Source organism: Strongylocentrotus purpuratus, unplaced genomic scaffold (assembly GCF_000002235.5).
Source record: "Strongylocentrotus purpuratus isolate Spur 01 unplaced genomic scaffold, Spur_5.0 spur5_scaffold_1, whole genome shotgun sequence".
In the NCBI taxonomy this organism is placed as follows: domain Eukaryota; kingdom Metazoa; phylum Echinodermata; class Echinoidea; order Camarodonta; family Strongylocentrotidae; genus Strongylocentrotus; species Strongylocentrotus purpuratus.
Window position 1 is genome coordinate 10,391,825 of NW_022145594.1, and position 12,789 is coordinate 10,404,613.

Here is a 12,789-nt window from a genome sequence, read left to right on the forward strand (position 1 = left end):
TAAAACGAAATACACTCCAAAAATCTTAATTTCTTTAACCACATTCCCGGATGCTCAAACAACCCGTCTTCATGAACACACACGCACACCCTCACCCACACACACACCCTAATCAATTACGTCAAATTTCACTTCTGACACCTGAGAGATAATTATGAAAAGGGTGACGTAATTGACATTTTCTTTGCTCTTGACAATTCTCTTATACCAGTGACATTTGTTGAGTGTGGAAGTACTTCAATGACCGTCAACATAGATGAACGGCTAGTCTCAGGTGAAGCATCTGCTGTTCATTTTAAAGACCGATCCTGCTCCGGTGTAAAGAACGATAGCACTAATGAGATCACTCTCACTACAGAATACAATCAATGTGGCACCATCATTGAGGTAGGATTCCTTAAATGTTAACTGGTACGAATCACTCCTGTTGCCATGGCTACCAATACCATGGGCGTGTGCAGGATTTGTGAAGAGGGGGTTTAAACATAATGTTTTGGGTTCCAGTACGTAGAGCGCAGCCACAAACTGCGTGGTCCAGGGGCAGAGCTTTGAAGTTTGCTTTGACAGGCATGACATGCTGGATTAAATAGAATCTGTTTACTTTCATTCCAAATAACAATATATTTGTTATTCTTTTAAGTTCCGATAGAAGAGGTCCCGGAATCTTTCTTACTCTGCATCCGATTCCGCCGTATTGTTGACGCTTCAGTATCTTTTTTTCTTTGTAAACTTAAGAAATATCATAACACGGTAATAAAATGTTATTCAACATCTTATTACGCTAGAATAGTACTTGACATTAAATCAATCAACAAAACAAATTTTAGGTGCAGAAAAGTCAACAAAATTGATTTTTTTTTTTTAGGAATCTGAGCCACTGTGCCTCAAACGTTTTCACACGGTGGGTTCTAAGACACTTTTCTTCAACAAAACTGCCTATTATGTCTTGAAGGAGAATGCGTGACTTTCAATTTTCATCACTTTATCATATGGTTTCTAAAGAGCATTCGTCTTTCCTTCCTTTTCTTGCTTTTTGGTTGGGGGGGGGGGGGCGTGAGAGGGGCTTCAACCACTAAAGGCCCCCCCCCCCCCCGAGCACTAGTGATTACAACAAAATATACCGCGATACTGGATTTCATTTTTGTTTTCGTAACATTATTTTATTTTATATTACTTGGTGTCATTATAGGAGGATAACACAACAATTACCTTCGTCAATGTTATCACTTACGCCAAGCCTGGCTCGGACGACGATATAGTAATTACCCGTGAATATCACATGCAGGTTAAGGTTGCATGTTGCCTCGAGAAAGAGGAAATCGTCAGTGGATCCTTCAGACCACAGCTTGGTGAGGTGTCCTTCAGCGACAAGGGCTCTGGTGACTTCAGTCTGAGCCTGCAAAGATTCCTGACAAATGCTTTTGTTGAGCTGAATTCGGACGCCACCACTGTCTTGCAAGGAGATGACCTCTACTTTGCTGTGACTCTTGAGTCAGTAGCAAGTGTTGGTATGTTTATTGATCGCTGCTGGGCGACAACCACTCAAGACATGGATTCTGCTGGTCAACACTCTCTAATTGCTCAAGGGTTAGTAGAACTATTCATGAGCCTCGTGAAATAAATCATGTAGTGATGATAAAGTGGTTCATTCACTTGACTCTTATACCAAGGGTTGAGGTCCCGATCCAAGGCCGGCATGTAGGTCTTTTGGCAAGATATTACTCCACATTTGCCACTCGGGTTTTAATGGGTAATTGGTTTACTGCTGGGTTAATACTTATTTGAAGGCCCTCAGGAAGATCGGCATTGATGCTGATGAGGCTTCTCGACTTTTTTCGTTCCATTGTGTGTTCACGTCAGGTTCCACAAACATTCGTGAAAATAACCTCATAATCACGAAAGGTCGTGTGCTTCATGTTGTTGGGTTAAAAAATATTTTGTGAAAATATCCCCTAATATTCACTAAAGGTCGGGTAAATTAAACGCAAATAATGATATGTTTTCAAAGATGCTCTTTGAGATATATAATACAAAAAACATTACATTTAGTGGCAAAAAATATTCAGTCCTGACTGATTGCCAAACAGATATAAATAACAGCAACAAATAATGTGAAAAGATATCAACAATAACGAGGTGTTGATCGCTAGCGTTTTTTTGTTACGAATGTATGTATCCCATATTAAAAGTGTTGGGCCGAGACATGAGTTTTTTTAGAAGGTGTCTGGTAAACTGGACTTATCACTTTGGAGTTGAGTTGAAAGTATTTCACGAACATTATACCTGACCCTCGATCGGGAATCAGGACTGGGGGTGTTTCATAAAGCTGTTCGTAAAGTTACGCATGACTTTACGAACGACATGAATCTGAAGTGCCAGATAGGATGCCCACATTTTCCTGATGTTTTAACAAAATGTGACTATATTTCCAAAAACCTCAATTAAATTATGGCAAAAAATCTACTTTGCAATAAAAATGATTGTTATAATAAGAACGTTAATCTACATCTGCACAGTTCAACTTTAGTTGATGCCAGGCACGTACACAGGGGGGGGGGGGGGGGGGGGGGGGGGGGGGGGGGGTTGGGGGTTAACCCCCCTTTGGTAATTTTCTGGATGTAACCCCCCCCCCCCCCCGTAACCCCCCTAACCCCCCCTTTTTTATATTAAAAAAAATATATATATATATATTCCCATGGCTGACCTAAAAAAGGTGACCTTACCCCCCCCCCCCCCCCTGCTTATTCAGCGGCTGGCTGAGTCGTTGCGAAATTTTCGGCCCGATTTATGAATGTTAACCCCCCCCCCCCCCCCTTCAAAAAATCCTGCGTACGCGCCTGGTTGATGCAGTTAAAAATGATTTAGCATCCCATTTGGCTTTTCAGATATAAGTCATTCGTAAATTCATGCGTAACTTTACCAACAGCTTTATGAAACACCCCCCTGGATTTTTCACGAAAGTTTGTGTAACCCGAAGACGAAAAAAAAAAACGATGGAACAAAATAAGCCAGGCTTTATATGGATAAACAAAATAAAAGAAGCAGTAGTAGTAGTATAAAGATTAATCGTTGTTGTAGATCATAGTACAATTTTTGTTGTTTTCGTTGTTGTAGATCATAGTACAATTTTTAAAAATTTGTGTTGTTGTTATCATTATTTTATAAGTATTATTGTTATTATTATTATCATTATTATTACTACTATCAATATTCTTATTCTTAAACAATATTATATGATTCCCTACTAGCCGTTCTCTCACGGCTATGACTCCTCCTAACTCAAGTACATCGCTTTCAATTGATTCTACAGTTGCCCAGATGAATACACAGTTGAATTCTATCCTCTCCCTGGATTGAATGAAGAACGCTTTTCTTTTGAGGCATTTGCCTTTGTTGGGGATTACACTGAGGTAAATTATTTACATGGCATGAACTTATACACCTGATTTTATTACAATTTTGTTTGCCAATTTCATGAGTATTTTACAAGAAAAATAAAAAGTAGAATCTCTGTCTTAGTTGAGTGATATCTGCCCTGTGTCTTTGGGTTCAGTAGTTACCTACATGTACGTGTAAATGAATGGCAACTGTGTGCAACCGAGGTGTCGAACAATTTCACTGAGCTTTATGGTATAACATACACAAATTTTAGACTTTTTTTAAGCCTTTTTTTTTCTTTGATTATAATTGCCTACCTTGAAGTACACCCAAATAAGTGAAAATTTCAGCAATATCCAGTTGAATAGGAAAGTTATAACAAATTGAAGTTGTCTTCAGTGAAACACAAATTTTCAACACTGTGAGGTACCTTGCGAACTCCTCTCCATTTTGCTCTATACATAAAATTTCATAAACTTTCATTTTCTTAGTTATTGGTGACGGAATAGATGTGTTTCATACAGGTATTGTATAAAGAACATATTTGCAATAATCATATTTAGGGGGAATAAATGGTTGAAAATTTCTGAACATAAATTTATATTTTTTACATTTGTAGTACATGGCAAAAGGGAGGGGACCTCACAACCAACTTAATATCAGGTTGGACATCCCTTATAAAAATTACGGAAACTTTAAAAGCATTTTTGTTTGGATGTTTAGAAAGTATTATAATAATGAATTTTAATGCATGCATGCATCATCATATATTTTTCTCAGGTGTATATTCACTGTTCAGTGAAGGTCTGTGGTGCCGAGGAGGCTCAATTGCTTCGAGACGCAGAATGCCCCGCAGACATTGAACCTCCACCTCCCGCCCGCAAACGTCGATCTTCGTCCGTTATGTCCACTCAGACCATCAGGAATGGTCCGATTCGCATCCGTCGCTCAACCAGCGATATGGCTACTAATGGTATGTACTATTTTGTAACAACAACCACTTAAAAACCTGAAAAAGTAACATTTTTCTCATAAGACACAAAAAGTTATCACTTCTGATAATCCTTTACAGGACAAAAATAAGTATTGGAATATCTCCTCTCTTAAATTTTCTACTAAAAGGTGGATGGGACGGGAGGAGGGGTGGTGAGGAGGAGGGTTATTCCCTGTTCCCATGGATACGCATGTGAAAATATCTAATCCACATCCAATTGTTTTACCATATTTTATCTTTTCCAGTGACCACAGATTTGGCTTCCTTCAACCCTTTTGCGATGCTCCTCCTTGGAATGATAGCAACATTGGTTGCTATGGCAATCCTCATGGGTGTGGTCAAGCTTGCTCGTTTCAAACCTGATATCAGATACCAGCAGGTCCCAATCGAATCCATGGAAGGGATTTAGAAAAAGGGCCATAGAATAGAAAATGCTCTCTTACTCTATCGATAATTGATTTGATATCGAAACAGGACATCCCACAAAGTTGTCCAAACAGGGCCCCTTACTACAATCAGCAAAAGAAAAAAAAAGAGGGACACCCGCTATCATTAATTTTTTCATATAAATACAACAATACACTGCGCAAACTGCAACAGTGTATGTCTGATGTTCAGTTAGGCCTAAAATAAAAACTTGTTGTATTGCCCTTTGCGACCGACCCCAAAATCTGAAAAACTACGGTCGGCATTTTAATTTTTTTTTTTTTTAAAACATTTTTTTTGCATTTTTTTTATTAATGAATAAAAAAATATGTATTTTGTTTGACTTAGGATATATTACAGGTAGTTGAAAACCAACTTCGTCAGCAGGAAAGCACAGAGTGTTGTCTCAACACAACATTGCAAACCATGATTATTACGAGGTGAAAAAGATATGAATGGAATGATGACTCTGAAACACAAGTATTAAAGCATTAAAAACTGAGAAATATCAGCCTAAAGAGGGCGGGAAAAAAAAAAAAAAAAAACATTCAAAACTGAATTTATATTGGCCCAAAAAGGGCGACAAAAAAAAAGTTAAAAAAAAAAAACTTTTCCGACCGACCGACCGACCCATGTTTTGGCACCTAAAGGGCAATACAACAAGTTTTTATTTAAGGCCTTATGGGTGTTGGCTAATAAACTGAAACTTAATCAGGACAAGACAGAATTCATGATTGCGGCATCTCAAAAGTACCATCAACAGTTACAGCATGTCCCATCTAAACCCTTTATAGCCTGAGCTATTTTGAAATTGCATAGCCTGGGGGGGGGGGCTTCTAAGCCCCCCCCCCCCCAATCGCCGCGAAAAATTTGGATATTTAGGTTAATTTATGTAACTAAGGTAATACAATTCACATTGTATCCATAAATCATATATTCTTCATATTTAAACATTAGTTTTCAATACATATATTCTTCAATACATATATTCTTTGTTATGTATTTCTTTGTTTGTTTAACTTATATATTTTGGTGGTGGTGGTGGTGGTGGTAAATTTACCTTACTAAGAAAGCATAAATGCTTGTAGTTAAGCAACCAGACGGCCGACGGCTTTAGGTCCTCTCCGATGGACCTGGTAATGAGGATTAATGCCTTACCAAAGGGCACTAGCGCATCGACTTGGTTTCAAACCCGTGCCACTAGGTAATTTGCATATTTAGGGTAATTTATGTAACCAAGGTAATACAATTCACATTGTAACCATAAATCATATATTCTTCATATTTAAACATAAGTTCTCAATACATATATTCTTTAAACCATTAAAATAATACCAAAAACAAATTGGAAGAGCCAGGTTAATCCGAATGCTATCTGTTGTTTTGATAATTTGTTATGTATTTCTTTGTTTGTTTAACTTATATATTTTGGTGGTGGTGGCAAAAATTTGCATATTTAGGTTAATTTATGTAACTAAGGTAATACAATTCACATTGTAACCATGAATCATATATTCTTCATATTTAAACATTAGTTTTCAATACATATATTCTTTAGACCATTATAATAATACCAAAAACAAATTGGAAGAGCCAGGTTAATCCAAATGCTATCTGTTGTTTTGATAATTTGTTATGTATTTTTTTTTTTTTTTAGGGTTTTTAGGGTTAAACATATCATTTTACCTTTATCTGTTTGCATATTAGGTGTTACCTTTGACAAGCATATGTCAAATCATGTTTCAAAGTATCAAAATCTGTTAATTTCTACTTACGTACCGGTAACCTTAGTAGAATAAGGAAGTTCATAAAGATTCTTCTCATGCAGTTGTAAAATCTCTTGTTTTGGCTCGTGTAGATTAATGTAATCACTACTCTATGGTATATCGCATTATGGTCTCAACTCCCTTCAGAACCTCCAAAATAAAGCAGCATGGCTCACTCCTGGTAAGCAAAAAATTGTCCACGTCTCCCCTCTTACCACGATCTTCACTGGCTATATACGCGTTAAAGGTAATACAAAGTTTTGGTATGGGGTCATGAATTTCGTTCAAACGAACATATTGGAAGCATACATGCGATCCTACAATATTCAGTGCTCGTTGTCGCGGTTGAAATCGAGTCTAAAGTCTTTTGTTGTATAGCTCCCTCTCAAGGTCAAGATATTAATTAAGCTAAAACTAGGCGTTGTGGCGTGCGCCTGTAATCCAGCTAAAAAGTGGAAGTTACAAACTGATTCAGCCGAGGACGCAGGTTCGAAACTGAGTCACGTCTTTCGGATGGTGACGTTTAAAGGTCGGTCCCAGACGTAAATAATCATATCTGATTGATACACGTCTGTAAAAACCCAATACACACACACACACACACTAAAAAAAAACAATGTTTCTTGACTAAAATCGACAGATTCGCTATTCCTGTTTGGAAATTATATATTTCAACTACATATTCTGAGATTTTCATGGTTCCAGCTACCATTGTACAGCCGTAGGCGCTATTTGAAATTTATCAAAATTTACCGGGAGCACCGGTAAGTTTTTATATTCAATTTTTCTCGAAAGCAGAAGTGTTTTAGGAGCTAAATTTTCTAGTGCTTATAAGACATCCACATGGGCATCCACATGGGCATCCAAATATATCAAAATTGTAAAGAATCACTATCCACCCAATTTTCAAAATTTCCCAAAACTTTGTATTACCTTTAATAATTGTACTATACATAAGACCTTAAAGGTATTATGTCCCACTTGCAGGCCAAAAAATGAATAGGTTAAATTCCAACAGCATTTGAAAGACAGTACTAATCTAGAACTTCCCCGAAGAGGAAAGGGCTTGAAAATGGCTTCTAGAAGGAAAATAACAACCATTAATTGTCAAATCGACTTCAGTGATTGCAATCTCCTAAGTAATAGTCTGATTTTCAGACCCTTTTACCCATCGGTCATACATTTTGTGCTGCACAAAGTTTCAATCAGTAATTTAATTTTGGCCATTACAAGTAGTGGTTTCTAGATGTAGACAAATGTTCATGTACCTGTTACAGCTCATTTTATGTAAGTTATTACCAAAGAAAAAAAATGTCAGTCAGTCACTCAATAGTGTATGACAGTGAAGTCTAGAAGGTAAACGGATTTCCTTGCATAATTTGAATACTAAGACACTGCTAATGTTTAAACTACACAGATAGGACAAACATGACATATTCATAATTCCTGCAAAGTTCTACAGAATATGATGTTGGCTGCAAAAGGGACATAGTACCTTTTTAAAAATTTGTTCCTCTCGGTTTGTAATTAAAGTGACTTGGTAACATTGTTGAAGGTTGGTGAAAAAATTGCTTCATTTTTTGTATAAAATGTTACTTACTATATTCCTTCTACTGTACTTACCCTCTGACATGCAAAAAATCCTGAACAAATTCTCAAACCACGAAGATATCTTTGGTCTTCTTTGAAGGCGTCGATTTACGACACCCTCCAACAGTGATTGACAGATTCTCCCAACCATTTTTGAATTTTCCCAACCGTTTTTTCCATGAAAAAAGACATAAAACAGGCTATAAAAAATCTGTCAACACTTAAATGTCTGGAATGGAATGTAGAGCCATTTTATTGCTTCGTGAGATTTCCATTCACCTAAATGTAATTAAATTGTAATAATATAGTTGGGAGAATTAAGGAATCGATCAGATCAGTTTTTCCCAATTTGTATCATGAATAATTGTCCGTTTTCACTCAAATTGTCAGATTATCTTTAATTGTACATCTAACATTGAAGTCACTACCTTAGCACCACTATCTCTCATCTGAACAATGTTACCAAGTCCCTTTAATGTAAGCTTCGTATGATAATGTTGTCTCTTTTTGTAATTGTGTTTTTGTTTATGCGCTTTGTGTCTGATGAAAATAATAAATTATTATTATTATTATTATTATTATATAATTTTAATCAAAAATGTAATCTCTGCCGACAGCAGTTATTAGAAAATATTAATTATAAATGGTGACCAATTTTATGTTCTTTTTCTAATTGATTATTTCTACTAATAATTATCTTAATTGAAAGTGGCAACTTTTATCAAAGAGAGTGATATAACCCAGAACAAAATAAATGAGACCATAAAAGGGACGAATCTTGTTGTCATTGGTCAGTTTTGTTGTATCAAACTCATTATTTTAGAGAACCTTAGTTTCAACTAATTTTTTACCTCAAACCTTGTTATCAAAGAGCCCACCTATACGTCATAGCGAGTACACAGTGGGTAAAGTATGAACATGATCACACACACTTGATTCAGTCCATCCAGAGAAAAGACTTTAATATGTATATCCTAGTAGTATAATTTATATACTTTTTTTATACTTTTTACTCAATATCTTCTTTTCTACTTTAAATGAACATTAATCTTCTATTGGACAGTATACATACATTAATATCAAAATTAGTTTCTAAATTAATGCTCCAATTACATTAGTTTTCATTCACTCATTCTTCCTTTGTTTCTGAAAAAAGGCAATTAAAGGGCCACTAACATAGCCTTTCAAAACATGAATACACCTCTACTTATTAATATGCCAGCCTCTGATTTTTCAGAAAATCTCTAAATTGATAATAACCATCCATTTTTCAGTTCTCATGCTTGCCAGGCTACTGCCCCTCGAAAAAAGGCAATACAGTCACGTGGCTTGATGACGCATTTGACGTCATTGCGGGCATGGCCGATTTGATAATATCATAATTAGAAATGACGAAATTGCCAGAAATGTACTGGAATTATCAAGTGCATATTACTTTTGGTTATTTTTTTTTCTTCTTTTCATTCTAATTAATATCATAGTTTGCCTTTTTAAGACATTTTATTGCCTAAATCACCCTCCTTTTAGTATTATTGCAGTTTTGAACTCTATAATGCTAGCATTACCACTATAATCATCATCAGTATAACATCATCATCGTCATTATCAAGATCGAGATCATTGTTGTTTAACAAACAAAAGGAAGATTAAGAGAGTGTGTGAGAGAGAGGGAGCTAGTGAGACAAGAGAGAGAGAGAGAGAGAAAGACAGTGAGAGAGATAGATAGAAAGAGAGAGAGAGAGAGAGATAGACAAAGAGAAAGAGAGGGATAGACAGAGAAAGATAGAAAGACAGTGAGAGAGACAAACAGAGAGAGAGAGAGATAAATAGAAAGAGAGAGAGAAGGCGCATATATACTGTCAAATACCTCATTTCCTAAAATCACGATGTTTCGTGCACCCGTTTACACTTGTGCTGAAACTTCACCGACTGAAAAGCTCAGTGATGTTTTGGCGTGTTTCAGTTAGTAATGCGCACGCGCGGCACTCCGATGCAAAAACTATTATTATATTCTTTATCATTTTTTTCTTTCTGTCTTTCCATATGTTATTCTTTGTTTCTTCCTTCTATCACCTTCTCTTAAGTTATTCTTTTTTTTTAATCATTCTATCACTTTCTTTTATGTTATTCTTTGTTTCATCCTTCTTTTACCTTCTTTTATGTTATTCTTTGTTTTTACTTTCTATCACCTTCTCTTTCTGTCTTTCCAAAGACAGAAAGAGAAAGTGATAGAATGATAAAAACAAAGAATAACATAAGAGAAGGTGATAGAAGGAAGAAACAAAGAATAACATAAGGAAAGACAGAAAGAGAGAGTGATAGAATGATAAAAACAAAGAATAACATTAGAGAAGGTGATAGAAGGAAGAAACAAAGAATAACATAAGGAAAGACAGAAAGAGAAAGTGATAGAATGATAAAAAACAAAGAATAATATAAGAGAAGGACATGGATGAAAGAAGTACCATTATCACCTCTGATAATTAGCCTTTGTACTCTGACACATGCTTCTTTTTATTTTCTCATAAGTGTCAAAACCCTTTCGATAAGTGTCCCCTTTTCCTCTCATCATTAAACGTGCCCCTAATTTCAAGCGACTAAGAGCAATTTCCCCCAAAGCTCGCTCGCTCGTAGTGATAGCCTAGATATAATTATGTAACTCATCAAAGGTCTTTTTAGTCTTTCGTTATGAGAATGTGCTTATAACCCATAGATATATATTAATATAGCTCTCTGTTATAACCCCATCAGGATTGGGTTTTTCCTCTTTATAACATGTAATTTTTGCACTGCGACCTCATAAATCTTAAACATTTTCCTTGCTCGCAAATGAAATATCAGACCATCATACCCTACTGCAAAGTGTGATGCTTAAGCAATATCTCATATGATGTAAAAAGAGAAACAAATATTGAAATCATCCCTGATAATGTAATCACAATATACAGGTATATACCAATGTCTAAGTATTGTATATTTTCGCTTTGAGGATTTCCCTTTGAAGGTGCCGTTTTTCCAGAAAGTGCCCCTTTTTGTTGGTGCCTCCGCCCCCCACTTTGAAAAGTCGCTCTGCCGCCTCTGCATACCCACCATGTAAAGGCCCGGTCACACAGCCCTCCACGGGCGTATCGCGGCCGAATCACGGCCAAAAATTTCTGCCCGTGAAGCAGACGCTGTTGGACGCTTTGAGGTCGCGATAAAGACGCGATACAGCCGTACTTTACCCGTCGTTACAGGCGGTAAGAAATTCACACGCGGTTGGCCGCGCGAAAAAGTTTTGGGCTGCGCAAAAATTTAGACCGCGGGCGGTACACGTGGTACACACGCGGTAAAGACGCGGTACAGACGCGGAACGAACGTGCTAGGACGTGCTACGGCCGCGGTTAAGACGTGGTTACACGCGGAATTGGACGCGAAATTTTAGCGGGTAATCGCGGGTGGAGCACGGTCATAGCACGTTTGTTCCGCGTCTGTACCGCGTTGTTATCACGTGCATTAGCGTGTGTACCGCGTGTAAGCGTGGTAGGCCGCAGTACCGCCGTGCTTCACCCGCGATAAGGACGCGGAACAGTCGCCGGCGTCTGTTCCGCGGGCATACCACGGGTAAACCGCGGGTAAGCCAATTTTGCACATTTTCCACCACGGGCAACCGCGGGCAAAAAAAAAAAATCGCAAAATTTCACCCGCGATACAGACGCGAAAGGCTGTGTGACCGGGCCTTAAAGAAGAATGGTTTGGTATAGGTAAATTGTAAAATTAAACAAAGGCTCACAAAAAATCGTTTGATCTTCATTCCATTTTCCAATAATAAATGAGATATATATTGCGCTCCGTGTGTTTTATGTGTGCTATGTAATCAGAATTCTATGACTTTTATTGGTTGCATAATTCCCCCCCCCCCACCCGGCCTCATTAGGGTTAAAGCAGTAACTTTATGAGAATACACAAGTGTTCACAGATCACCCCCTCCCCCCCCCCCCCCCTTTTAGACAATAGAGGTTGGACGTTGTCAATAGTAAATGTGGTACTCGGGCATATGTCATGGTTTATACATTCAATATACGAACAATTAAAATATTCAAGACAACTGAAATTTAAAAAGAAATGTAAGAAACATTTATAACGACTTAGTATAACTATGATATTGTTAATTAACGTACGTTTGCTATAATTTAATGCAGTGTCCTTCCAACGTGAAGGTAATTTCAAGCCCAGTTTGGATAATATCGTTGTTTTACCAAACCGCCATCTTTTTTTACTACAATATTTACAAACACACACATTGGCTATTATTCCCCTCATTTCGGGCACGTGGGTATAAGTTCTTTTTAGAGACCATAATGAACAAAATATGACACAAAATATATTTTTTGTTTTACCCGACAAATTAAGAGTGTATGGTATAAAATTTCAAGAAATTGTTGTTTTTCTCGAGGGCCATCTATCAATTTGAAGAAAAACAAAACGAAAACAGTTGTTGGTATTAACTGACATTCATTTTTTAAAGCATGTTTTGAAGCATTCTTCTGAAACCACACTAACATAATACCTTCAGAGTGATATGCTAAAACATACAACTGATTTTATCAATCAATAATGAATTTAATTGACATGGTTTATTAATAACATTTCATC

The 12,789-nt window shown here is 36.9% G+C and overlaps 1 protein-coding gene across 1 annotated transcript; it reads left to right on the forward strand.

Moving 5' to 3' along the window:
• The first annotated feature begins 221 nt into the window (after positions 1-221).
• On the forward strand, positions 222-5,066 carry LOC115921461 (oncoprotein-induced transcript 3 protein-like). The gene is made up of 5 exons (XM_030978960.1): positions 222-387; positions 1,190-1,587; positions 3,311-3,410; positions 4,159-4,351; positions 4,618-5,066. Exons 1-5 carry the CDS (start codon positions 241-243, stop codon positions 4,779-4,781), a joined length of 1,002 nt encoding a protein of 333 aa, XP_030834820.1. The 5' UTR covers positions 222-240; the 3' UTR covers positions 4,782-5,066.
• Positions 5,067-12,789: the final 7,723 nt, after the last annotated feature.

Excerpts from the sequence above, each read along its gene's own strand:
- LOC115921461 (XM_030978960.1), top strand. The coding sequence starts at position 241 with ATGACCGTCAACATAGATGAACGGCTAGTCTCAGGTGAAGCATCTGCT. Across the intron at positions 1,588-3,310 it reads CACTCTCTAATTGCTCAAGG|TTGCCCAGATGAATACACAG; the intron begins GTTAGTAGAACT and ends TTGATTCTACAG. Across the intron at positions 3,411-4,158 it reads TTGTTGGGGATTACACTGAG|GTGTATATTCACTGTTCAGT; the intron begins GTAAATTATTTA and ends TATTTTTCTCAG.